Below are 24,571 nucleotides of genomic sequence, written 5' to 3' on the forward strand. Positions count from 1 at the left end.
AGGTCCTTACCCAATAACGGGCTCACAGTCTAGAAGGGGGAAACAGACAACAAAACAAAACATGTGGACAGGTGTCAAGTCATCAGAACAAATAGAATTAAAGCTAAATGCACATCATTAACAAAATAAATAGAATAGTAAATATGTACAAGTAAAATGAATAGAGTAATAAATCTGTACAAACATATCTACAGGTGCTGTGGGGAGGGGAAGGAGGTAGGGCGGGGGGGATGGGGAGGAAGAGAGGAAAAAAGAGGGCTCAGTCTGGGAAGGCTCATGGAGGAGTTGAGCTCTCAGTAGGGCTTTGAAGGGAGGAAGAGAGCTAGCTTGGAGGGTGTGTGGAGGGAGGCCATTCCAGGCCAGGGGGAGGACGTGGGCCAGGGGTCGACAGTGGGACAGATGAGAACGAGGTACAGTGGGGAGGTGAGCGGTGGCAGAGGGGCGGAGGGTGCGGGCTGGGCTGGAGAAGGAGAGGAGGGAGGCAAGGTAGGAGGGGGCGAGGGGATGGACAGCCTTGAAGCCAAGAGTGAGGAGTTTTTGCTTGATCCGTAGGTTGACAGGCAACCATTGGAGATTTTTGAGGAGGGGAATAACATGCCCAGAGCGTTTCTGCACAAAATGATCCAGGCAGCAGCGTGAAGTATAGACTGAAGTGGGGAAAGACAGGAGGATGGGAGATCAGAGAGAAGGCTGGTGTAGTGATCCAGTCAGGATAGGATAAGAGATTGAACCAGCAAGGTAGTGTTTTGGATGGAGAGGAAAGGGTGGATCATGGCGATGTTGTGGAGCTGAGACCGGCAGGTTTTGGTGACGGATTGGATGTGCGGGGTGAATGAGAGAGTGGAGTCGAGGATGACACCAAGGTTGCGGGTTTGTGAGACAGGAAGGATGGTAGTGCCATCTACAGTGACGGGAATGTCAGGGAGAGGGCAGGGTTTGGGAGGGAAGATAAGGAGTTCAGTCTTGGACATACTGAGTTTTACATGGCAGGCAGACATCCAAATGGAGATGTCCTGGAGAGCACTGTACTAAGTGCTTGGAAAGTACAATTCGGCAACAGATAGAGACAATCCCTACCCAACAATGGGCTCACAGTCTAGAAGGGGGAGATCTATCCTTATCCTTTTGAAGCATCAGCTTCTATATATGGGTCATATTAGGTTTTTCTTATCCAGATAAATGTTTCTTTTTATTCATCTGGACCTCAGCAGAGCCCCTGATCCAGAATGAAGCAAAGACTCTCATTCATCTCTGCAGATTCAAAGCGGGTATTGCATTGCCAAATGCAGTCTAGCCCGTGTTTTCAAGTGTTTCAGCTGGGAAATGGAATATTTAATTTGATCATTCAACATGGTGAGTTATTCATTCTGCACAAGGGAGGAAATTCATCAGGCTTGCCTGCCTTCAGCTCCTGAAAAAATGATACCAGCTCCGACTGTTAACGTACTCTCGTTATATTTTATACCTTCCTCATCACTCAGCAATTATTCATTCATTTTTTTTCCCTAAATGTGTGAACAGCTTGCGACAAGTTACTATACTTTCAATGGCTTTCAGAAAGAATGTAGCTGTGAACAATGATTGATTTTTTGGAAAGAAAACCCAGAATGGGAAATATCTGTGAAAACACAACCGCTGAATGGTGTTTTTTCTCGTTAGCTTTGTGGGAAAATTTGCCTGTGGCTTATTGACATTCAGCTCTGCCAGTCCTAGATTTTTTTTTCAACTCCTGAGTATTTACAAGTCAGGCTTCTTTTGAGAAGTTTAATCCTTTTAAAATGTTTAACCATATGTGTGTCTCGATAGTCCTTTTGCAACAGTTCGGTATCCAACCTATGACCTGGTGCATTCTCCAGCCAATCTAAAAATGGTCTTGACATTTTGTAACTAACTATGCCCTTCCCCGCTAAATACACTTTAAGATTATGGCAAAACAGAAATGGATTTCAGAAAAGTTACAAGTCTATTCAAGGATTTGTAGCCTGTATTATAGGCCTGGGCCTGCGGGTTTGCAATATTTCCATTGATTCAGTCAGTCAGTCAATCGGTCATATTTATTGAGTGCTTGCGGTGTGCAGAGCACTGTAGTAAGCTCTTAGTAGAGTACACTAGAACAATGAACAGATACATCCCCTGCCCACAACAGGCTTAGAGTCTAGAGGGGAAGACAGATTCAAATACTACTACTAATAATAATGGTATTTGTTAAGCACTTACTATGTGCCAAGCACTGTTCTAAGCACTGGGGTAGATACAAGGTAATCAGGTTGTCCCATGTGGGGCTCACAGTCTTAATCCCCATTTTACAGATGAAGGAACTGAGGCCCAGAGAAGTGAAGTGACTTGCCCAAGTTCACACAGCAGGCAAGTGAGGGAGCCGGGTTTGGAACCTCTGATTCCCAAGCCCGTGCTCCTTCTGCTAAGCCACGCAGCTTCCGTTCAAATTTAACTGCGTTTGTCCTTTCTCGTTCTTTATATTTGATTTGTTATTCCTTATTGAACTTGCATTATTACCATTCTAGAAGAGCAATGGCCTCAGAGTTTATTGAGGAGTAATTGTGCTGAAAGAAAACAATAATGTTTTTCTAACTGGGCCTCTAGTAGCCACAGTGCAGTCCTCCTCTAAACACCCAAAGAAGCAAAGTTGCTTAGTGGATAGAGCACAAGCCTAGGAGTCAGAAGGACCTGGGTTCTAATTCTGACTCTGCCACTTGTCTGCTGTGTGACCTTGGGGAAGTCACTTCACTTCTCTGAGCCTCAGTTCCCTCATCTCTACAACAGAAATTAAGACTGTGAGCCATCAAGTTCAGATTTCTTAATGCATCTGGTTCATGTTTATTAATAATGATAATAATAATGATGGCATTTGTTAAGTGCTTACGATGTGCAAAGCACTGTTCCAAGAGCTGGGGAGATACAAGGTAATCAGGCTGTCCCATGTGGGGCTCACAGTCTTAATCCCCATTTTACAGATGTGGTAACTGAGGCTAAGAGAAGTTAGGTGATTTGCCCAAGGTCACAAAGCAGACGTGTGGCAGAGCCAGGATTAGAACCCATGACCTCTGACTCCTAAACCAGGGCTCTTTCCACTGAGCCACGCTGCTTGCATTGGAAGCTGTGGACAAATAAATGTCTACACCCATAAGTGGAAGAAAGTTGGCTTTTGGTTTCATTTCAATTGTAAAAACTTGTTTTGTTGGGTTTTTTATGATATTAATGATAATAAGAATAAAAAGAATTATGGTATTAGTTAATTGCTTGCTATGTGCCAAGAACTGTACTAAGTGCTAGGGTAGATACAAGTTAATCAGGTTAGATGCAGTCCATCTCCCATGTGGAGTTCACAGTCCTTATCCCCATTTTACAGATGAGGGAACTGAGGCCCAGAGAAGTTAAGAGATTTGCCCCAGGACGCACAGCTGAAAAGTGGCAGAGCTGGGGTTAGAACCTAGGTCCTCCGATTCCTTGGTCAGGACTCTTTCCACTAGACCAAACAGCTTCTCTAATATATTATTATTATTATTATTATTATTATTATTATTATTATTATTATTATTATTATTATTATTATTATTAGACCCCTCAATTCTGGCATGGGGGGGCCCTGCCTGCATGAGTAGGTCTTCCTGCCCGCCCCCCGGGGTCCCCCAGGCCCACTCCCAGATGGTAACCCCAACGAGGGGAAAAGTAGTGTGGCTCAGTGGAAAGAGCCCGTCTTGGGAGTCAGAGGTCATAGGTTCTAATCCTGGCTCTGCCACGTGTCTGCCGTGTGACCTTGGACAAGTCACTTAACTTCTCTGAGCCTCACTTACCTCATCTGGAAAATGGGGATGAAGACTGTGAGCCCCATATGGGACAACCTGATCACCTTGTATCCCCCCAAGTGCTTAGAACAGTGCTTTGCACATAGTAAGCACTTAACAAATGCCATCATTATTATTATTATTATCCTGATAGTCTTACCTTATCTGCTTCCACTTCTGATACTGTAAAAAAAAATTGCTGGTTTAGAAAAGCTAGAAATTTACTTTAAGTATATTCCAATTTGATGATACTGAACAGACATACCACTAGTAGAGCTTATAGCCTAGTCACTATACTATAGAAGCAGCGTGGCTCAATGGTAAGGGCACGAGCTTTGGAGCCAGAGGTCATGGGTTCTAATCCCAGCTCCGCCACATCTGCTGTGTGACCTTGGGCAAGTCATTTAACTTCTCTGAGCCTCAGTTACCTCGTCTGTAAAATGGGGGTTGACTGTGAGCCCCACATGGGACAACCTGATCGCCTTGTATCCCCCAGCACTTAGAACAGTGATTTGCACATAGTAAGCACCTAACAAATGCCATTATTATTATTATTATTATACCCAATGGGCGCTCAGTAAGTATTAATACTACTAGTCCCAGAAATACCGTTCCAGGATTGGGTGTGTATTGGAGTTGTGGTAGTGGCCTCTCTCCTTTCAGCGCTCCACTCCAGATAAGCAGTATGGCTTAATGGGTAGATCATGGTCACGGGCATGAACAGGACCTGGGTTCTAATCCCGGCTCCTCCATGTGTCTGCTGTGTAACCTTGGGCAAGATATATCTATAATTCTATTTATCTGTTTTGTTGGTATTGATGCCTGTCTACTTGTTTTGTTTTGTTGTCTGTCTCCCCCTTCTAGACTGTGAGCCCGTTGTTGGGTAGGGATTGTCTCTATCTGTTGCCGAATTGTACTTTCCAAATGCTTAGTACAGTGCTCTGCACACAGTAGGAGCTCAATAAATATGATTGAATGAATGAATAAAAGTTACTTCACTTCTCTGGGCCTCAGTTACCTCATCTGTAAAATGGAGATTAAGACTGTGAGTCAATCAATCAATCAATCAATCAATCGTATTTATTGAGCGCTTACTGTGTGCAGAGCACTGTACTAAGCGCTTGGAAAGTACAAGTTGGCAACACATAGAGACAGTCCCTACCCAACAGTGGGCTCACGGGCAGGGACTGTGTCCCATCCAATTGGTTGTTTTATTCCACCGCTTAGTACAGTGCCTGGCTCATAGTAAGCACTTAACAAATACTGTCATCATTATTATTATCACTCTCCAATAATGATGGTGGCATTTGTTAAGCATTTAGTATGTTCTGTGTATTGTACTAAGCAGTAGAGTGAATAAAAGATAATCAGGTTGGACCTATTCCTTGTCCCAACTTGGGGCTCACAGTCTAAGTGGGAGACAGAAGAGGTGCCAATTTTACAGATGAGGAAACTGAGGCACAGGGAAATGACTGGCCCAAGGTCACACCACAGGCAAGTGGCAGAAACAGGATTAGAACCCAGGTGCTGTGACTCACAGGCCCAAGCTCTTTCCCCTATCAGCCACTTAATGGAATTTATTGAATGATTACTGTGTGCAGACCACACATTGTATCCCCCCAGCGCTTAGAACAGTGTGTTGCACATAGTAAGCGCTTAACAAATGCCATTATTATTATTATCATTATTATTATTATTATAAAGCACTTGGGAAAGCATGATATCATAGATTTGGTAGACACCTTCCTTGCCCACAACAGTTTACAAAGCCATCACCCTGAGACTATTAGCTCATCTCCTCACAACCCTCCTAGAGGACCTACTTTTTTTAAAAAAAATATGATATTTATTAAGCACAAACAATTTGCCCGGCAGTGTACTAAGCCCTGGGGTGGATACAAGCAAATTGGGTCGGACATAGTCCCCGTCCCACATGGGGCTCCACAGTCTCATTCTCCATTTTACAGATGAAGTAACTGAGGCCCAGAGAAGTGAAGTGGCTTGGGACTGGGACTGTGAGCCCACTGTTGGGTAGGGACCATCTCTATATGTTGCCAACTTGTACTTCCCAAGCGCTTAGTACAGTGCTCTGCACACAGTAAGCGCTCAATAAATACGATTGAATGAATGAATGAATGAATTAGAAGCCAAGACCTTCTGACTCCCAGCCCGGTGCTCTAACCACTATGCCATGCTGCTGATTGCGTGAAAGAAATAGATTATAGACGTTTCACACAAACACACACACATATACACAAACATTTCTTTTTACTATGACAAAATAAGACATATTGGCTGATTTTTCTTCCTCACTCTCAGTCTTGCTCTACTTTCCCAGAAGTCACTTTAGACCTTCGCATTTATGAGCAGAAAATGGTGTTTGATCATGAAAATCGGGTGTTCCCGGTACTATTCCTATTTCAGTTGGAAAGGACGGAATGCCATGGTGAGTTGGAAACAAAGACGTGTGATCTGTTTTCACTGCGAAATAGAAACCAGTTGAAAAAATTAGTCAGCTCTTCAAAAGGGCTGATTTGGAATTAATTAACTTGGCTTTTTATCTCTGAGGAGCGGGTTTTCAGTGGCGGAAAGTGCAAAGATAATGTTTTTATTGATCTCATCAGGGTCCAGGGTCAAGTGAACATTTAAAGGGCATGAATACAACAAAATGATGGGTATTAACTGAAATATGGTGGGGTGGGGAGGGATGAAATTATCTAAATTTCTGGGCACCACCAACAGCTGAGATTTCGACTCCTGGATCCCAAACGACAGTAGAAGAGCTGTGAGGAGAGAATGGTTTTGGAGGGGGAAATCCCCTGCCTGAGCCATTGAGACACTTGTCTGCTTTGGGCAAGTCACTTCACTTCTCTGTGCCTCAGTTACCTCATCTGTAAAATGGCGATTTTGACTAGGAGCCCCATGTGGGATAGAGACTGTGTCCAATTCAATTTGCTTGTATTCACCCCAGTGCTTAGTACAGAACCTGGCACATAGGAAGCGCTTATCAAATGCCACGGTTAATAGTAATAATAATAATAATAACAGTATTTGTTAAGCGCTTATCATGTGCCGAGCACTGTTCCAAGTCCTGGGATAGATAGAAGGTTATCAGCTTGTCCCAGATGAGGTAACTGAGGCACAGAGAAGTTAAGTGACTTGCCCAAAGTCACACAGCTGACAAGTGACAGAGCCGGGATTCGAACCCATGACCTCTAACTCCCAAGCCCAAGCTCCTTCCACTAAGCCATGCTGCTTCTCTAGGACCTGGCCTGCTGAGCTCCTCTTGGAGAATTCAGATCTGGGTTTTCAGAGTGTCATTTTGTTGACTGTGCTCTGTAGTGACCTTTTTTGGCTGTTTTAAGTTTTTGTTCATTGTCAGCCAGTCAGTCGATTGAATTTATTGAGCCCTTACTGTGCACAGAGCACTGTACTAAGCGCTTTTGAAAGTACAATAAAACAATAAGCAGACACACTCCTTGCCCACAACGAGCTAATCATTTATTTGAGTCCTGGGATAACAATCCCGGAGAGTATAATCTTGGAAAATCCATTGTCCCTAACCACTGGACAGGGCCATCGCATGGTGTTGTTTGTGTTTTGGCACAACGTTCATGTGTGCATTAGCTGGACACTCATTCTATTTCGAAGAGACGATACGGAAGGATTGGACAGAGCACTGAGCTTTGAGAAGCGACATGGATTTTAGACTGTGAGCCCACTGTTGGGTAGGGACTGTCTCTATATGTTGCCAACTTGTACTTCCTAAGCGCTTCGTACAGTGCTCTGCACACAGTAAGCGCTCAATAAATACGATTGACTGATTGATAGAACACAGGCCTGAGAGTCAGAAGGATCTGGGTTCTGTTATTATTATGCTGTGTGATTGTGGGCAACTCACTTAACTTCTCTGTTCCTGAGTCACCTCGTCTGTAAAATGGGGATTTGACTGTGATCTCCATGTGGGACACGGACTGTGTCCCAACTGATTTGCCTGTATCCACCCCAGCACATAGTGCAGTGTCTGGAACTTAGTAAGCGCTTAAAGAATGCGACAGTTATTATGATTATTATTTAAATACTGTGGTGTGAATTTTCCAAATATTCTGAGAGACAGTGTGTGGCCTCCAGGCCAGTTTAGGGTCTGTGGATATAATGATAATAATAATAATGGCATTTATTAAGGGCTTACTATATGCAAAGCACTGTTCTAAGGGCTGGGTGATCAGGTTGTCCCACAGGGGGCTCACAGTCTTAATCCTCATTTTACATATGAGGAAACTGAGGCCCAGAGAAGTTAAGTGACTTGCCCAAAGTCACACAGCTGACAATTGGCAGAGCCGGGATTTGAACCCATGGCCTCTGACTCCAAAGCCTGTGTTCCTTCCTTTGAGCCACAAAGCCATCGTCCCAGTTCTGCCACTTTCATTCATTCAGTAGTATTTATTGAGCGCTTACTGGGTGCAGAGCACTGTACTAAATGCTTGGAAGGTACAATTCAGCAATAAAGAGAGACAATCCCTGCTCACACTGGGCTTACTTGCTAAATGACTTTAGGCAGGCTACTTAATCTTTCTCTCCATTTCTGCAGCGTGGCTCAGTGGAAAGAGAATGGGCTTTGGAGTCAGAGGTCATGGGTTCAAATCCTAGCTCTGCCAATTGTCAGCTGTGTGACTTTGGGCAAGTCACTTAACTTCTCTGTGCCTCAGTTACCTTATCTGTAAAATGGGGATGAAGACTGTGAGCCCCCTGTGGGACAACCTGATCACCTTGTAACCTCCCCAGTGCTTAGAACAGTGCTTTGCACATAGTAAGCGCTTAATAAATGCCATTATTATTATTATTATTATTATTATAAACAACCTGATCTTCCTTTTCAGACTGTGACCCTTTCGTGGGACAGAGACTGTGGCCGATCTGATTATATTTATTCATATTTCTGTGTGTCATTCATTCATTCAGTTGTATTTATTGAGCGCTTACTGTGTGCAGAGCACTGTACTAACCAGTGTCCTCACCTCTACACCATAAGCTCATCGTGAGCAGGGAACCTGTCTCTAATTCTATTATATTCCTTGTTGTGGGCAGGGAATGTGTCTATTGTTATATTGGAGTCTCCCAAGCACTTAGTACAGTGCTTTGCACACAGTAAGCACTCAATAACTACCAGTGAATGAAGGAATGAAAGACCATTGTACTCTCTCAAGCACTTAGTACTGTGCTCTACACATAGTAAGCGCTCAATAAATACCACTGATTGATATCGTTTTGACCCCAGGATTTACTTCTTGGCAAACAGTAGGCGCTCAGCACACCACACTTCATGATTATTAATATCATTAGAGAAGCAGCAAGGTGTAGTGGATAGAACCCAGGTGTGAGAGCCAGAATGCAATGGGTTCTAATCCTGGCACCTCCACTTATCTTCTGTGTGACCTTGGGTAAGTTACTTAACTTCTCTGTGCCTCCGTTCCCTCATCTGTCAAATGGGGATTGAAACCGTGAGCCCCACATGGGACAGGGACTGTGTGTCCAACCTGATTTGCTCGTATCCACTCTGGCTGTTAGTGCAGTGCCTGGCACATGGTAAGTGCCTAACAAATACCAGAATTATTATTATTATTATTATTATTATTATTATTATTATTATTATTATTATGACATATTACCTTCCTCTCCCCCTCCCCATCCCCCCTGCCTTACCTCCTTCCCCTCCCCACAGCACCTGTATATATGTATATACGTTTGTACGTATTTATTACTCTATTTATTTATTTATTTATTTTATTTGTACATATTTATTCTACGTATTTATTGTACCTATTATTACTCTATTGATTTATTTTATTTGTACATATTTATTCTATTTCAATCAATCGTATTTATTGAGCGCTTACTGTGTGCGGAGCACTGTACTAAGCCCTTGGGAAGTACAAGTTGGTAACATGTAGAGACAGTCCCTACCCAACAGTGGGCTCACAGTCTATTTTATTTTGTTAGTATGTTTTGTTTTGTTCTCCGTCTCCCCCTTCTAGACTGTGAGCCCACTGTTGGGTAGGGACCGTCTCTATATGTTGTCAACTTGTACTTTCCAAGCGCTTAGTACAGTGCTCTGCACACAGTAAGCGCTCAATAAATACGATTGAATGAATGAATGAATGAATCCTCGCTCAGTGTGATGATGGACCGGGTTCTTGTTCTAAGGTGTAATGCTAAGGACTCCGGATTCTGAATCGAGCGATCTGAGTTCGAACTGCCATGCGACCTGTTGAATTTCACTTCCCTCTAGGCTGTCAGCTTGTTGTGGGCCAGGAATGTGTTTGTCCATTGACGTATTTTCCTGTCCCAAGCCCTTAGTCGAGTGCTCTGCACACAGTAAGCGCTCGAGAAATGCGATCGAATGAACAACGTTGATAGTTTGCGGCCAAACGATTGTTTTTTCCTTCATGAGAACGCCTCTCAGACATTGTAGATATCAAGCCCGCCAACATGGAGGACCTGACCGAAGTGATCACCTCATCGGAGTTCCACCCCCATCACTGTAACCTCTTCGTCTACAGCAGCAGCAAAGGGTCGCTGAGACTGTGCGACATGAGGGCCTCGGCCTTGTGTGACAAACATTCGAAGCGTGAGTGACTCCTTCCCCCCTCCGTACGGTCATCCCTCTGGGCCTCGGAGTCCGCTCCGTCCCGGGTCCCAGGGCCCTGGAAGCTTCGAGAGTCCAGTTTTCCGGGGAGACGTGGCCCCTGAAACCAATCAATCACTGGGAATTTGATAATCTGGATTATTGAAAAGGAGTGTGGCCTAGTGGAAACCAATCAGTCGATCACTGCAAATTTGATAATATGGATTAGCGAAAAGCAGCATGGCTTGGTGGCCTGGGGGTCAGAAGGGCCTGATTTCTCATCTTGGCTCTCTCCCTTGTCTTCTGTGTGACCTTGGGTAAGTCACTTCACTTCTCTGGGCCTCAGTTACCTCATCTGTCAAATGGGGATGAAGGTGGTGAGCCCCATATGGAACAGGGACTGTGTCCAACCCAATTTGATTGTATCCACCCCAGTGCTTAGAACAGTGCCTGGCACTCAGTAAGTGTTTAAGAAATACCACAGTCATTATTATCATTACGATTATCATAAATGTTCTTCTTCCATAGCATGGCTTAGTGGATAGAGCACGGGCCTCCAACTCAGAAGATCGTGGGTTCCAATTCTGGCTCTGCCACCTGTCTGCTGTGTGGCCTTGGGCAAGTCACTTCACTTCCCTGGGCCTCAGTTACCTCAGCTGTAAAATGGGGGTTAAGACTCTGAGCCCTATGCAGGACAGAGACTGTGTCCAACGTGATTTCCTTGTACCCACCCCAGTGCTTAGTACGGTACCTGGCTCATAATAAGCATTTAATAAATACCAGAATTAATGAATCAAGTAATCATTATTATCTTTATTATCATTGAGCATTTATTCTGTGCAGAGCACTGTAATAAGCACTTGGGAGAGTCCAGTACGGCAGAGGTGGAAGCATGTTCTCTGCCCACAGTGAGCTTCCAGTCTAGAAGGGGAGAGAAACCAGACTGTGTGCCAGGTACTGTTCTAAGAGCTGGGGTAGATACGACATAATCGGGTTGGAGACAGTCCCTGTCCCACATGGTGGTTACAGTCTTAATCCCCGTTTTACAGATGAGGGAATTGAGGCCCGGAGAAGTGAAGTGACTTGCCCAAGGTCACTCAGTGGATAAGTAGCATGGCCGGGATTAAAACCCATGATCTTCTAACTCCCAGGCCCGTGTTCTAGCCACTGAGCCCTGCTGCTTCCCAGGGTTCTCTACAGTATCCTGCACAGAGTGTTTAATACATCAATCAATCAATCAATCATATTTATTGAGCGCTTATTGTGTGCAGAGCACTGTACTAAGCACTTGGGAAGTACAAGTTGGCAACATATAGAGACAGTCCCTACCCAACAGTGGGCTCACAGTCTAAAAGGGGGAAACAGAGAACAAAACCAAACATACTAACAAAATAAAATAAATAGAATAGATGTGTACAAGTAAAATAAATAAATAGAGTAATAAATATGTACAAACATATATCCATATATACAGGTGCTGTGGGGAAGGGAAGGAGGTAAGATGGGGGGGATGGAGAAGGGGATGAGGGGGAGAGGAAGGAAGGGGCCTGATTACAACCTGATTAGCTTGTATCACCCCCAGCACTTAGTACAGTGCCTGGTACATAGTAAGCGCTCAACAAATACCATAATTATGGTTATTTATTGGAGGATTGGGCAGGGAACATGTCTGCCAACTCTATCGTATTGAACTTCCCCAAATGTTCAGTTCAGTTCTCTGTATCCAGGAAGCAATAAATGCTTCTGACTGATGGAAGCAGCGTGGCTGAGAAGCAGCGTGGCTCAATGGAAAGAGAATGGGCTTTGGAGTCAGAGGTCATGGGTTCAAATCCCGGCTCCACCAATTGTCAGCTATGTGACTCTGGGCAAGTCACTTAACTTCTCTGGGCCTTAGTTACCTCATCTGTAAAATGGGGATTAAGACTGTGAGCCCCACATGGGACAACCTGATCACCTTGTAACCTCCCCAGTGCTTAGAGCAGTGCTTTGCACATAGTAAGCGCTTAATAAATGCCATAATAATAATTATTATTATTATTATGTGTATGTTGCCCTATTCAGTTTGTGTGTGTGTGTTGTGAGTGTATATATACTCTCACAACACACACACACACACACACACACACACTATCACATGCATATACATGTGTGTGGGTGTATATATGTATTCATATACACATATGTGTGTGTATTGTGAATGTATATATAAATGCAAATATACACACACAAACATACATGTATATGAATAGAGAATACATGTAGATTCACTTCTCTGGGCCTCAGTTACCTCAACTGTAAAATGGGGATTAAAACTGTGAGCCCCCCGTGGGACAACCTGATCACTTTGTAACCTCCCCAGCACTTAGAAAAGTGCTTTGCACACAGTAAGTGCTTAACAAATACCATTATTATTATTATTATATACATATGAATACATGTAGATAAGCAGCATGGCTCAGTGGAAAGAGCCCGGGCTTGGGAGTCAGAGGTCATGGGTTCGAATCCTGGCTCTGCCACATGTCTGCTGCATGACCTTGGGCAACTCGCTTAACTTCTCTGAGCCTCAGTTACCTCATCTGTAAAATCGGGATTAAGATTGTGAGCCCCACGTGAGACAACCTGATCACCTTGTATTCCCCCAGCGCTTATAAAAGTGCTTTGCACATAGTAAGTGCTTAACAAATGCCATCATTATTATTATTATTATTATATACACACCCATACACATCTAATAATAATAGTGATGGCATTTGTTAAGCACTTACTATGTGCCAGGTACCGTACTAAGCATTGAGATGGATACAAGCATATCAGATTGAACACAGTCCCTGCCCCATAAGGGGCTCCCAGTCTCAATCCTCATATTACAAGTGAGGGAACTGAGGCCCAGAGAAGTGAAGTGACTTGTCTGAGGTCAAAGAGCAAACAAGTGGCGGCACCAGAATTAGAACCCATGACCTTCTGATTCTGAGGACTTTCCACTACTCCATGCTGCTTCTGTACAAACACACACATACACACATATGTTTATAAATATATCCATATATCTATCTATCTAATCTATCTATCTATCTATCATCTATCTCTATCTATCTATCTATCTATCTATCTATCTATCTATCATCTATCATCTATCTATCTACCTATCTATCTACCTATCTATCTATCTATATCTATCTATCTATCTATCTATCTATCTATCTATCCATCCATCCATCCATCCATCCATCTAATCTATCTATCTATCTATCTATCTATCTATCTATCTATCTATATCTATCTATCTATCTATCTATATCTATCTATATCTATCTATCTATCTATCTATCTATCTATCATCTATCTATCTATCTATCTATCTATCTATCATCTATCATCTATCTATCTACCTATCTATCTACCTATCTATCTATCTATATCTATCTATCTATCTATCTATCTATCTATCTATCTATCTATCTATCTATCCATCCATCCATCCATCCATCTAATCTATCTATCTATCTATATCTATCTATCTATCTATCTATCTATATCTATCTATATCTATCTATCTATCTATCTATCTATCTATCTATCTATCTATCATCTATCTATCTATCTATCTATCTATCTATCTATCTATCTATCCATTATATATATATGAGTGCCTGACTGCAAATTGCAATTTTCAGTGTTGGAAGCATAGGATCCTTGTTCGGGAACATATTTTTAAGTTTGTGCCCCTCACAGGGAGAGCTGATTGACAGGGTGTGGTCATCTCCCGGGGCAAATCCATTCTGTCTCCACAATAGATCCTGACAGCACAATCTAGAAATCCTCCCTCTGATCCATGACCCAAATTCAGACAAGCAGCAAGGCCTACTGGAAAGAGGACAACCTGGGATTCGAAAGTCCGGGATTCTCCTGACACCGCCACCTGTCAACTTGGTGACTTTGGGCAAATCATTTCACTTCTATGTGCCTCAGTTTCCACGACTTTTAGAGGGGGTTTTGATACCTGCTCTCCCTCCCACTTAGGCTGGGAGCCTCATGTGGGACAGGGTCTGTTTTCTATCCAATAATCTTCTAGATACTGCAGGGCTGGGCAAAGAGTAAGCACTTAATAAATACTACAATTATTACTATTAATAATACCATTATTACTTTCTTAGGTGGAGAAACTCCTTTGAGCCTCTTCATTAAAATCCTGCTGGAATTAGAATGGGATTAACTGTAAACCCGGTGAAGTGGGTAGAACCCGAGAAGGACCAGGGTTCTAATCCCGGCTCCACCACTTGTCTGTTGTGTGATCTTAGGCAAGTCACTTCACTTCTCTTTGTCTCAGTTCCCTCATCTGTAAAATGGGGATTAAGATTGTGAGCCCCATGTGGGACAGGGACTGTGACCAGCATGATTACCTTGTGTCTACCCCAGTGCTTAGAGCAGTGCCTGGTACATAGTAAGCGCTTAACAAATATCATTATTATCATTAATTGTCCCGAGTCCTTGCTGTAGTAGATGATGTCACTTATTCAAGCAAGCAAGCAATGGCATTTTTTGAGCACTAGTTTTGTGCGGAACACTGTTCTAAACACCTGGGAGGGTAGAATAGGTAGAATTGTCAGCTGTGTGACTTTGGGCAAGTCACTTCACTTCTCTGGGCCTCAGTTACCTCATCTGCAAAATAGGGATTAAGACTGTGAACCCCCGTTGGACAACATGATCACCTTGTAACCTCCCCAGCACTCAGAACAGTGCACATAGTAAGCACTTAATAAATGCCATTATTATTATTATTATTATTGTTATTAGAATAGATTTGGTAGACATGATCCCTGTTCTCGAGGAGCTTATAGGCCAACGGGGGAGACAGACTAAAATAAATTGCCGACAGGAGAAATAACCAAGCATGAGGCTATGCACATTAATCCTGCTGTAGTGAGATTGTGGGGGGGAATACTTAAGTATTTAGAGAGTGGGATAAAGTGTTTAGGAGAGGCAGTAGGGAGGGAAAACATGGAGGGGAGTGGGATTCGGGAGACATCCTGGACACCCAGTCTAGACTATATCCCCTTCTCTAGACTGTGTCCTCCTTGTGGGGAGGGGGCATTCATTCATTCTTTCAATTGTATTTATTGAGCGCTTACTATGAGCAGAGTACTATACATATCTACCAACTCTGTTCTCTTGTACTCTACCAAGGGATTCAGCGCTTGGCACACAGTAAGTGCTCAACAAATACTGAGTATGGTTCAGTGGAAAGAGCATGGGCTTGGGAGTCAGAGGTCATGGGTTCAAATCCCGGCTCTGCCGCTTGTCAGCTGTGTGACTTTGGGCAAGTCTCTTAACTTCTCTGTGCCTCAGTTACCTCATCTGGAAAATGGGGATTAAGACTGTGAGCCCCACATGGGACAACCTGACAAGCTTGTAGCCTCCCAAGTTCTTAGAAGAGTGCTTTGCACATAGTAAGCACTTAACAAATGTCATTATATATATATAGATATATATCTATATATCTATATATATATATAATTATTATTCTTATTACAGTGCTTGGTGCATGGTAAAAATATATTTATATTGTGTATATATTGTTTTGTTGTCTTTCTCCCTCTTGTAGACTGTGAGTTTGTTATTGGGTAGGGGCCATCTCTATATATTGCTGATTTGTACTTCCCAAGCACTTAGTACAGTGCTCTGCACACAGTAAGTGCTCAGTAAATGCAATTGAATGATATATGTATATATTTGGTATTTGTTAAACAATTACTATGTGCCAAGCCCTGTTCTAAGTGCTGGGGTAGATACAAGTTAATCAGGTTGGACGCAGTCCTGTCTCACCCTCTTAATCCCCAATTTACAGATGAGGTAACTAAGGCCCAGAGAAGTGAAGTGACTTGCCTAAGGTCACCCAGAAGACATGTGGCAGAGCTGGGATTAGGACCTAGATCTTTCTAACTTCCAAGTCCTTGAAACCTCCTCAGTGCTTAGAACAGTGCTTTGCACATAGTAAGTGCTTAATAAATGCCATTATTATTATTATTATTATTATTATTATTATTATTATTATTAAGTCCATTCTCTATCAACTGAGCCGCACTGCTTCTCCATAATAATAGTGGTATTTGTTAAGTACTTACTATGTGCCAGGCATTGTACTAAGCACTGGGGTGGATACCAGCAAATAGAGTTAGACACAGTCCCTGTCCTACAGGGAGCTCACAGTCTCAATCCCCATTTTACAGATGAGGGAACTGAAGTAGAGAGAGAAGTGAAGTGATCTGTTCAAGGTCACACAGCAGACGTGTGACAGAGCCGGGATTTGAAGCCTTGTCCATCTGACTATGTTGCCAATTTGTACTTCCCAAGCGCTTAGTACAGTGCTCTGCACATAGTAAGCGCTCAATAAATACGATTGATGATGATGATGATGACTCCCAGCCCTGGGCTCTAGCCACTAGACAATGCTGTACTATTGATTGATTGATTGACTGGGAGAAGGTTTCCAGGCAGAGAAAGGGTGTGAGAGAGCCAATAGTGATTGAGATGAGAATGAGGAAATGTTCCATTAATTTTAATCTTTGGGTTTTCCCCCTATTTCTTGTATAAATACATATTCATATGATTGAATTCATGTATGTATTTGAGTATGGTGGGAAATAGTATATATAGTATACTATATATACTAGTATATATATATATATATATAACAGTAGTAGTATATATAGTATATATATATATGCATACATATGTATGCATGTGTATATATATATATATATATATATACACACATGCTTACATATATGCATGTACATGTACAAACATTGTGGTTTTTCTTGAGATTTTACTATGTGCCAAGCACTGTACTAAGAGCTAGGGCAGATACAAGATATCTATTTCTCTATATCTAACTATATATACCTATATATACACACACGCATATATATGTGTGTGTGTGTATAAGATATCTATTTATCTATATCTAACTATATATACATATATATACAATCAATCAATCAATCGTATTTATTGAGCACTTACTGTGTGCAGAGCACTGTACTAAGCGCTTGGGAAGTACAAGTTGGCAACATATAGAGACAGTCCCTACCCAACAGTGGGCTCACAGTCTAAAAGGGGGAGACAGAGAACAAAACCAAACATACTAACAAAATAAAATAGACTAGATATGTACAAGTAAAATGAATAAATAAATAGAGTAATAAATATGTACAAACATATATACATATATACAGGTGCTGTGGGGAAGAGAAGGAGGTAAGATGGGAGGATGGAGAGGGGGATGAGGGTAGAGGAAGGAAGGGCTCAGTCACACATGCATATATCTATCTATCTATCTATCTATCTATCTATATATATGTATATATATATATCTATCTATAGATACATATATATATACATATATATATATATATATATAGTTAGATATTGATAATAGATATCTTGTATCTGCCCTAGCTCTTAGTACAGTGCTTGGCACATAGTAAAAGCTCAAGAAAAACCACAATGTTTGTATGTGTACATGCATATATGTAAGCATATGTGTGTGTGTGTGTGTATAAATATAATAGCGCTTTTTCTTGAGACACTTACGACGTCCTCATCACCTGTTTTTCTAAAAGACATCGATTCGAAGCATGAAGTGAATGCGGTCTATATTATAGTCAAGTGGCAATCAGCAAACACCCGCTATTACGGAAGAAAATATGCAGAGTAAATTCCTTTCGAATCAGGGTCTCGGAGGGGATAGTCAAAGTGGAGTGTGATTTCAGTTGTCGAATTCTTGAGATGGAGTGGGCCCTTGTCATTGTAAAGGAAATCTGATTTGGATGAGAAAGGATTAAGGATATCATTGAACAGCAGCAACAAAAAAAATAGACTGGAAAAAGCCACTTAAACCACTAGATAGATAGCAGGGAAGTTGGAGACAGTCTGCTTTTTGGGGGTTAGAGATGTGTGTCATGCTGACATTTTCCTTTCCATGGTTCTCATAGTGAGGAATTGTGTTGGTTATACTGTTATATTGAACCCCCTGAAACACTTAGTTCAGTGCTCTGCCTATGGTAAGCACTCAATGAATGCAATTGATTGATTGATTGACTGAATGGGCACTTGAGTCCTCCTCCTCATCATCAATCGTATTTATTGAGCGCTTACTATGTGCAGAGCACTGTACTAAGCGCTTGGGAAGTATCAAACAACCAATCAATGGTATTTACTGAGCACTTACTGTGTGCAGAGAAGGTGAGCACTGAGCACTTGGCAGAGTAAGATGCACCCAATCGCTAATCACTTAGGTACCCATCCCTCTGTATTTATATAATTGTGGTATTTGTTAAGGGCTTACTCTGTGTCAGGCACTGTACTAAACATTGGGGTAGATACATGATAATTGGATTGGACACAATCCCTGTTCTACGAGGGGCTCATAGTCTTAATCCCTATTTGACAGATGAGGTAACTGAGGCCCAGAGAAGTGAAGTGACTTGCCCAAGGTCACACAGTGGGCAAGTGGTGGAGCTGCAATTTGTTGGGTAGGGATTGTCTCTATTTGTTGCCGAATTCCACTTTCATTCAATCATATTTATTGAGCACTTACTGTGTGCAGAACACTGTACTAAACACTTGGGAAGTACAAGTTGGCAACAAATAGAGATGGTTCCTATGCAACAACAGGCTCACAGTCTAGAAGGGGGAGACATAACAAAACAAAACATGTAGACAGGTGTCAAAACCATCAGAATAAATAGATTTATAGCTATATGCACATCATTAATAAAATAGAGTAGTAAATATGTACAAGTAAAAGAAATAGAGTAATAAATATGTACGAATATATACAAGTGCTGTGGGGAGGGGAAGGAGGTAGGGCAGGGGGGCGATGGGGAGGAGGAAAGTAAAAGGGGGGCTCAATCTGGGAAGGCCTCGTGGAGGAGGTGAGCCCTCAGTAGGGCTTTGAAGGGAGGAAGAGAGCTAGTTTAGTGGATGTGAGGAGGGAGGGCATTCCAGGCCAGGGGAAGGATGTGGGCCAGGGGTCAATGGCGGAACAGGTGAGAATGAGGCCCAGTGAGGAGGTTAGTAGAGGCAAAGGAGTGAAGGGTGAAGGCTGGGATGGAGAAGGAGAGAAGGGAGGTAAGGTAGGAGGGGGCGAGGGGATGGAGAGTGTGCTCTGCACACAGTAAGTGCTTAATAAATACTATTGAATGAATGAATGAACCCAGGTCCTTCTGACTCTCAGGCTTGTGTGACAACACTGCTTATGATTATGTGTTTAAGTTCTGTTATTCCTCCCTACCTGTAATTCGTTTTGGAGTCCATTTCCCCTGCAATACAGTAAGGTCCTTGAGGGCAGGGATCATGTCTTCCAAATCGATTATAATCAATCAATCAATCCATTGTATTTATTGAGCACTTACAGGTTGCAGATCACTATGCTAAGCACATAAGAGAGTAGAATATAACAATATAACAGACACATTCCCTACCCACAACAAGCTTACAGTCTAGAGGGGGAGGCAGACATTAATATGAATAAGGAAATGACAGATAGGGACATAAGTGCTATGGGGCTGGGTGGGGAGGATGAATAAAGGGAGCAACTGGACTAGGAGAAGAGGAAATGAAGGCTTAGTCAGGGAAGGCCTCTGGGAGGAGATGGGCCTTCTGTTAGGCTTTGAAGTTGGGGGAGAGTCATTGCCTGTTGGATATGAACAGGGAGGGCATTCCAGGTCAGAGAAAGGACATGGACGAGAGGGAGGTGGTGAGATTGAGGAGATTGGCATTAGAGGAGCAAAGTGTGCGGGCTGGATTGTAGTAGGAGAATAGCGAGATGAGGTAGGAGGGAGCAAGGTGACTGGGGGCTTTAAAGCCGATGTTAAGAAGTTTTCGTTTGATGTGGAGGTGGATAGGCAACCCCTGGAGTTTCTTGAGGAGTGGAGAAACATGAACTGAAAGGTTTTGTACAAAAATGATCCGGGCAGCAGAGTGAAGGATGAACTGGAGACTGGGGTGGGGAGAGACAGGAAGCAGGGAAGTCAGCAAGGAGGCTGATACAGTAATCAAGGCAGGGTAGGATAAATGCTTGGATTGATGAGGTCGCAGTTTGGGTGGAGAGGAAACGACTGACTTCAGTGATGTTGAGATGGTTGAACTGACAGGATTTAGTGATGGATTGGCTATGTGGGTTGAATTACAGAGAGGAGTGAAGGATAATGCCAAGGTTACGGTCTTGAGAGACAGAAAGTATGATGGTGCTGTCTACAGTGATGGGAAATCAGGGGGTTGACCGGGTTAGGGTGGGAAGATAAGGAGTCCTGTTTTGAACATGTTAAGTTTGAGGTGATAACAGGGCATCCAAGTAGAGATGTCTTGGAGGCAGGAGGAAATGACTGCAGAGAGGGAGAGAGATCGGGGCTGGAGATGGAGATTTAGGAATCATCCACATAGAGGTGGGATTTGAAGCTGTGGGAGCAAATGAGTTCTCCAAGGAGCGGGTGTAGATGAAGAACAGAAGGGTACACAGAACTGAACCTCGAGGGACCCCCACAGTTAGGGGGTGAGAGGCAGAGGAGGAGCCCATGAAAGAGACTGAGAATGAGCAGGCAGAGAGATAGGAGGAAAACCGGGAGAGGACAGTGTTGGTGAAGCTGAGGTTGGATAAGTTTTCCAGGAGAAAGGGGCAGTCCACAGTGTCAAGGGCAGCTGAGAGGCCAAGGGGGATTAGGATTATGCTCTTCCAAGTGCTTACTCCTGTGCTCTGCTCACACAAGCGCTTAGCACAGTTCTCTGCACACAGTAAGCGCTCAATAAATACGATTGAATGAATGAACGAATGAAGGTCTCAGTAAGTACCATGACTCGATTGAGTAATCCTCCTCAGGTTGCCCGCCCACACCTCATGTGAATGTAATTCCTTTTCTCACGTTGTAAAAACTTCCTGGACGGCCGCATTTCTATTTATTCCAAATGTTAGGTCTTCCTGCTATTCATCAGTGCTATTTCTTGAACACTCATTATGTGCAAAACACAACACGAGCGCTTGGGAGAATACAATACAATAAAGCTGTAGAAGCATTGAGGCCTTATCGGAAGGGTATAGGCATAGGAGTCAAAGGATCTTGGTTCTAATTCTGGCTTTTCCAAATGCTTGCTGGGCAATCTTGGGCAAATCACTGAACTTCTCTTTGCCTCAGTTCCTCTTTTCTCCTTCCTACTTTGACTGTGAGTCCCATGTGGAACAGGAGCTGATTAATTAGCTTTTCTGCTCTGTTCATTCATTCATTCATTCAATCATATTTATTGAGCGCTTACTGTGTGCAGAGCACTGGACTAATTAACTTGTATCTACCCCAGTGTATACAGCAGAGTTTGACACGTCGTAAGCAGAAGCAGCGTGGCTTAGTGGAAAGAGCCCGGGCTTGGGAGTCAGAGAATGTGGGTTCTAATCCCACCTCTGCCACTTGTCTGCTGTGTGACCTTGGGCAAGTTACTTAACTTCTCTATGCCTCAGTTACCTTATCTGTAAAATGGGGATTAAAAGTGTGAGCCTCACTTGGGACAACTTGATTACCCTATATCTACTCCAGTGCTTAGAACAGTGCGTGGCACATAGTAAGTGCTTAACAGATACCATAATTATTATTATTATTAAGCACTTAACAAATACCATGAAAGAAAAAAAACGGAGTTGGTGGACATATTCCCACAAGGAGCATATAGTCTAGAGGGGAATAATACTAATACTAATACTAATAATGTGCTTAGTGCAGTGCTCTGCACACAGTAAGTGCTCAATTAATATGATTGAATGAATGAATGAAGGTGGTCACTATTTATTCTATTTATTTTACTTTGTTAATATGTTTTGTTTTGTTGTCTGTCCTCCCCTTCTAGACTGTGAGCCCGCTGTTGGGTAGGAACCTTCTCTATATGTTGCCAACTTGTACTTCCCAAGCGCTTAGTACAGTGCTCTGCACACAGTAAGCACTCAATAAATATGATGGAATGAATGAATAATAATAATAATAATGGCATTTATTAAGCGCTTACTATATGCAAAGCACTGTTCTAAGCGCTGGGGAGGTTACAAGGTGATCAGGTTGTCCCACATGGGGCTCACAGTATTAATCCCCATTTTACAGATGAGGTAACTGAGGCACGGAGAAGTTTAGTGACTTGCCCAAAGTCACGCAGCTGACAATTGACAGAGCCGGGATTTGAACCCATTACCTCTGACTCCAAAGCCCGTGCTCTTTCCACTGAGCCACGCTGCAACGTGGTATAGTGGATAGAACACAGGGCTGGGAGTCAGAAGGTCATGGGTTCTAAACCTGACTCTGCCACTTTTCTGCTCTGTTCATTCATTCATTCATTCAATCGTATTTATTGAGCGCTTACTGTGTGCAGAGCACTGGACTAAGCGCTTGGGAAGTACAAGTTGGCAACATATAGAGATGGTCCCTACCCAACAGTGGGCTCACAGTCTAGAAGAGTGGGCTCACAGTCTAGCTCTGTGACCTTGGGCAAGTCACTTCCTCTCTGGGCCTCAGTTACCTTCTCTGTAAAAGGGAGATTGAGACCGTTAGTCGCACGTGAGACTGGGATTGTGTCCAACCCTATTTGCTTGTATCTACCCCAGTGCTTAGTACAGTGCCTGGCACATAGTAAGCACTTAACAAACCAGTCACCACAATTACTATTATTATTATAGTTCTGGAGGGGCTACCAAGGTAAAGTCACCAATGCCACCCACACCATTCTTCCTTGACTCACAGAGCGGCTTAGTGGATAAAGCCCAGGCCTGAGAGTCAGAAGGACATGGGTTCATTCATTCATTCAATCGTATTTATTGAGCACTTACTGTGTGCAGAGCACTGTACTAAGCGCTTGGGAAGTACAAGTTGGCAACACATAGAGATGGTCCCTACCCAACAGCGGGCTCACAGTCTAGAAGGGGGAGACAGACAACAAAGCTGGGTTCTACTCCAGCTCTGCCACTTCCCTGCAGTGGGACCTTGGGCATATCATTACATTTCTCTGGGCCTCTGTTTCCTCATCTATAAAATGGGGATTAATCAATCAATCAATCAATTGTATTTATTGAGCGCTTACTGTGTGCAGAGCACTGTACTAAGCACTTGGGAAGTACAAGTTGGCAACTTGTAGAGACAGCCCCTACCAACCGTGGGCTCACAGTCTAGAAGGGGGAGACAGACAACAAAACAAAACATATTAAAAAAATAAAATAAATAGAATAAATAGGTACAAGTAAAATAAATAAATAGAGTAATAAATATGTACAAACATCTGTGCATATATACAGGTGCTGTGGGGAGGGGAAGGTGGTAAGGCAGGGGATGGGGAGGGGGAGGAGGGGGAGAGGAAGGAGGGGGCTCAGTCTGGGAAGGCCTCCTGGAGGAGGTGAGCTCTCAGTAGGGCCTTGAAGGGAGGAAGAGAGCTAGCTTGGCGGATGGGCAGAGGGAGGGCATTCCAGGCCCGGGGATGACGTGGGCCGGGGGTCGATGGCGGGACAGGCGAGAACGAGGTATGGTGAGGAGATTAGCGGCAGCAGAGGAGCGGAGGGTGCGGGCTGGGCTGGAGAAGGAGAGAAGGGAGGTGAGGTAGGAGGGGGCGAGGGGATGGATGGACAGCCTTGAAGCCCAGGGTGAGGAGTTTCCGCCTGATGCGCAGATTGATTGGTAGCCACTGGAGATTTTTGAGGATTGAGATGGTGAGCCCCATGTGGGACAGAGACTGTGTCCAATCTGATTTGCTTGAATCCAACCCAGTACTTAGAACAGTGACTGGTACACAGTGAGCACTTAAATACCTTCATAATTATTATTATTATCATTATTATTATTTACAGGAAGGAGGTTTGTGGGAGAGGAGGAAAGGGAGGAAGTTGTGCTCAGTTAGATGGATTTCAGAGTTGGTGAGGGCAGAGATTGTGCAGTGGTTAGAGTATAGTAAGCATATAGTAGCCATCTCAGGATGTCACCTGGAGAGTTTCCAGTACACGACCAGTCTTGACTATGGGAGGGGGAGTGAAACAGAGACAGACCCATTCCATTCCTAGCTTGGCCAGTTGCTAGTGAGTGGCAGGCAATTTGCTACAAGTCCAAACTCCCCTGTGCTGGGCAGC

At 43.3% G+C, this 24,571-nt stretch overlaps 1 protein-coding gene across 2 annotated transcripts in view; it reads left to right on the plus strand.

The window, feature by feature from the left end:
* The window catches only part of PPP2R2C (protein phosphatase 2 regulatory subunit Bgamma), a 381,993-nt gene that overhangs the window by 290,259 nt on the left and 67,163 nt on the right, over nt 1-24,571 (plus strand). For both annotated transcript variants that reach the window (XM_038745076.1, XM_038745077.1), the window contains one exon: nt 10,267-10,431. In XM_038745076.1, the coding sequence (XP_038601004.1) occupies nt 10,267-10,431 (165 nt within the window). The remainder of the gene's footprint in view (nt 1-10,266; nt 10,432-24,571) is intronic.

The sequence above is a fragment of the Tachyglossus aculeatus genome, chromosome 4 (genome assembly GCF_015852505.1).
Source record: "Tachyglossus aculeatus isolate mTacAcu1 chromosome 4, mTacAcu1.pri, whole genome shotgun sequence".
Classification (NCBI taxonomy): domain Eukaryota; kingdom Metazoa; phylum Chordata; class Mammalia; order Monotremata; family Tachyglossidae; genus Tachyglossus; species Tachyglossus aculeatus.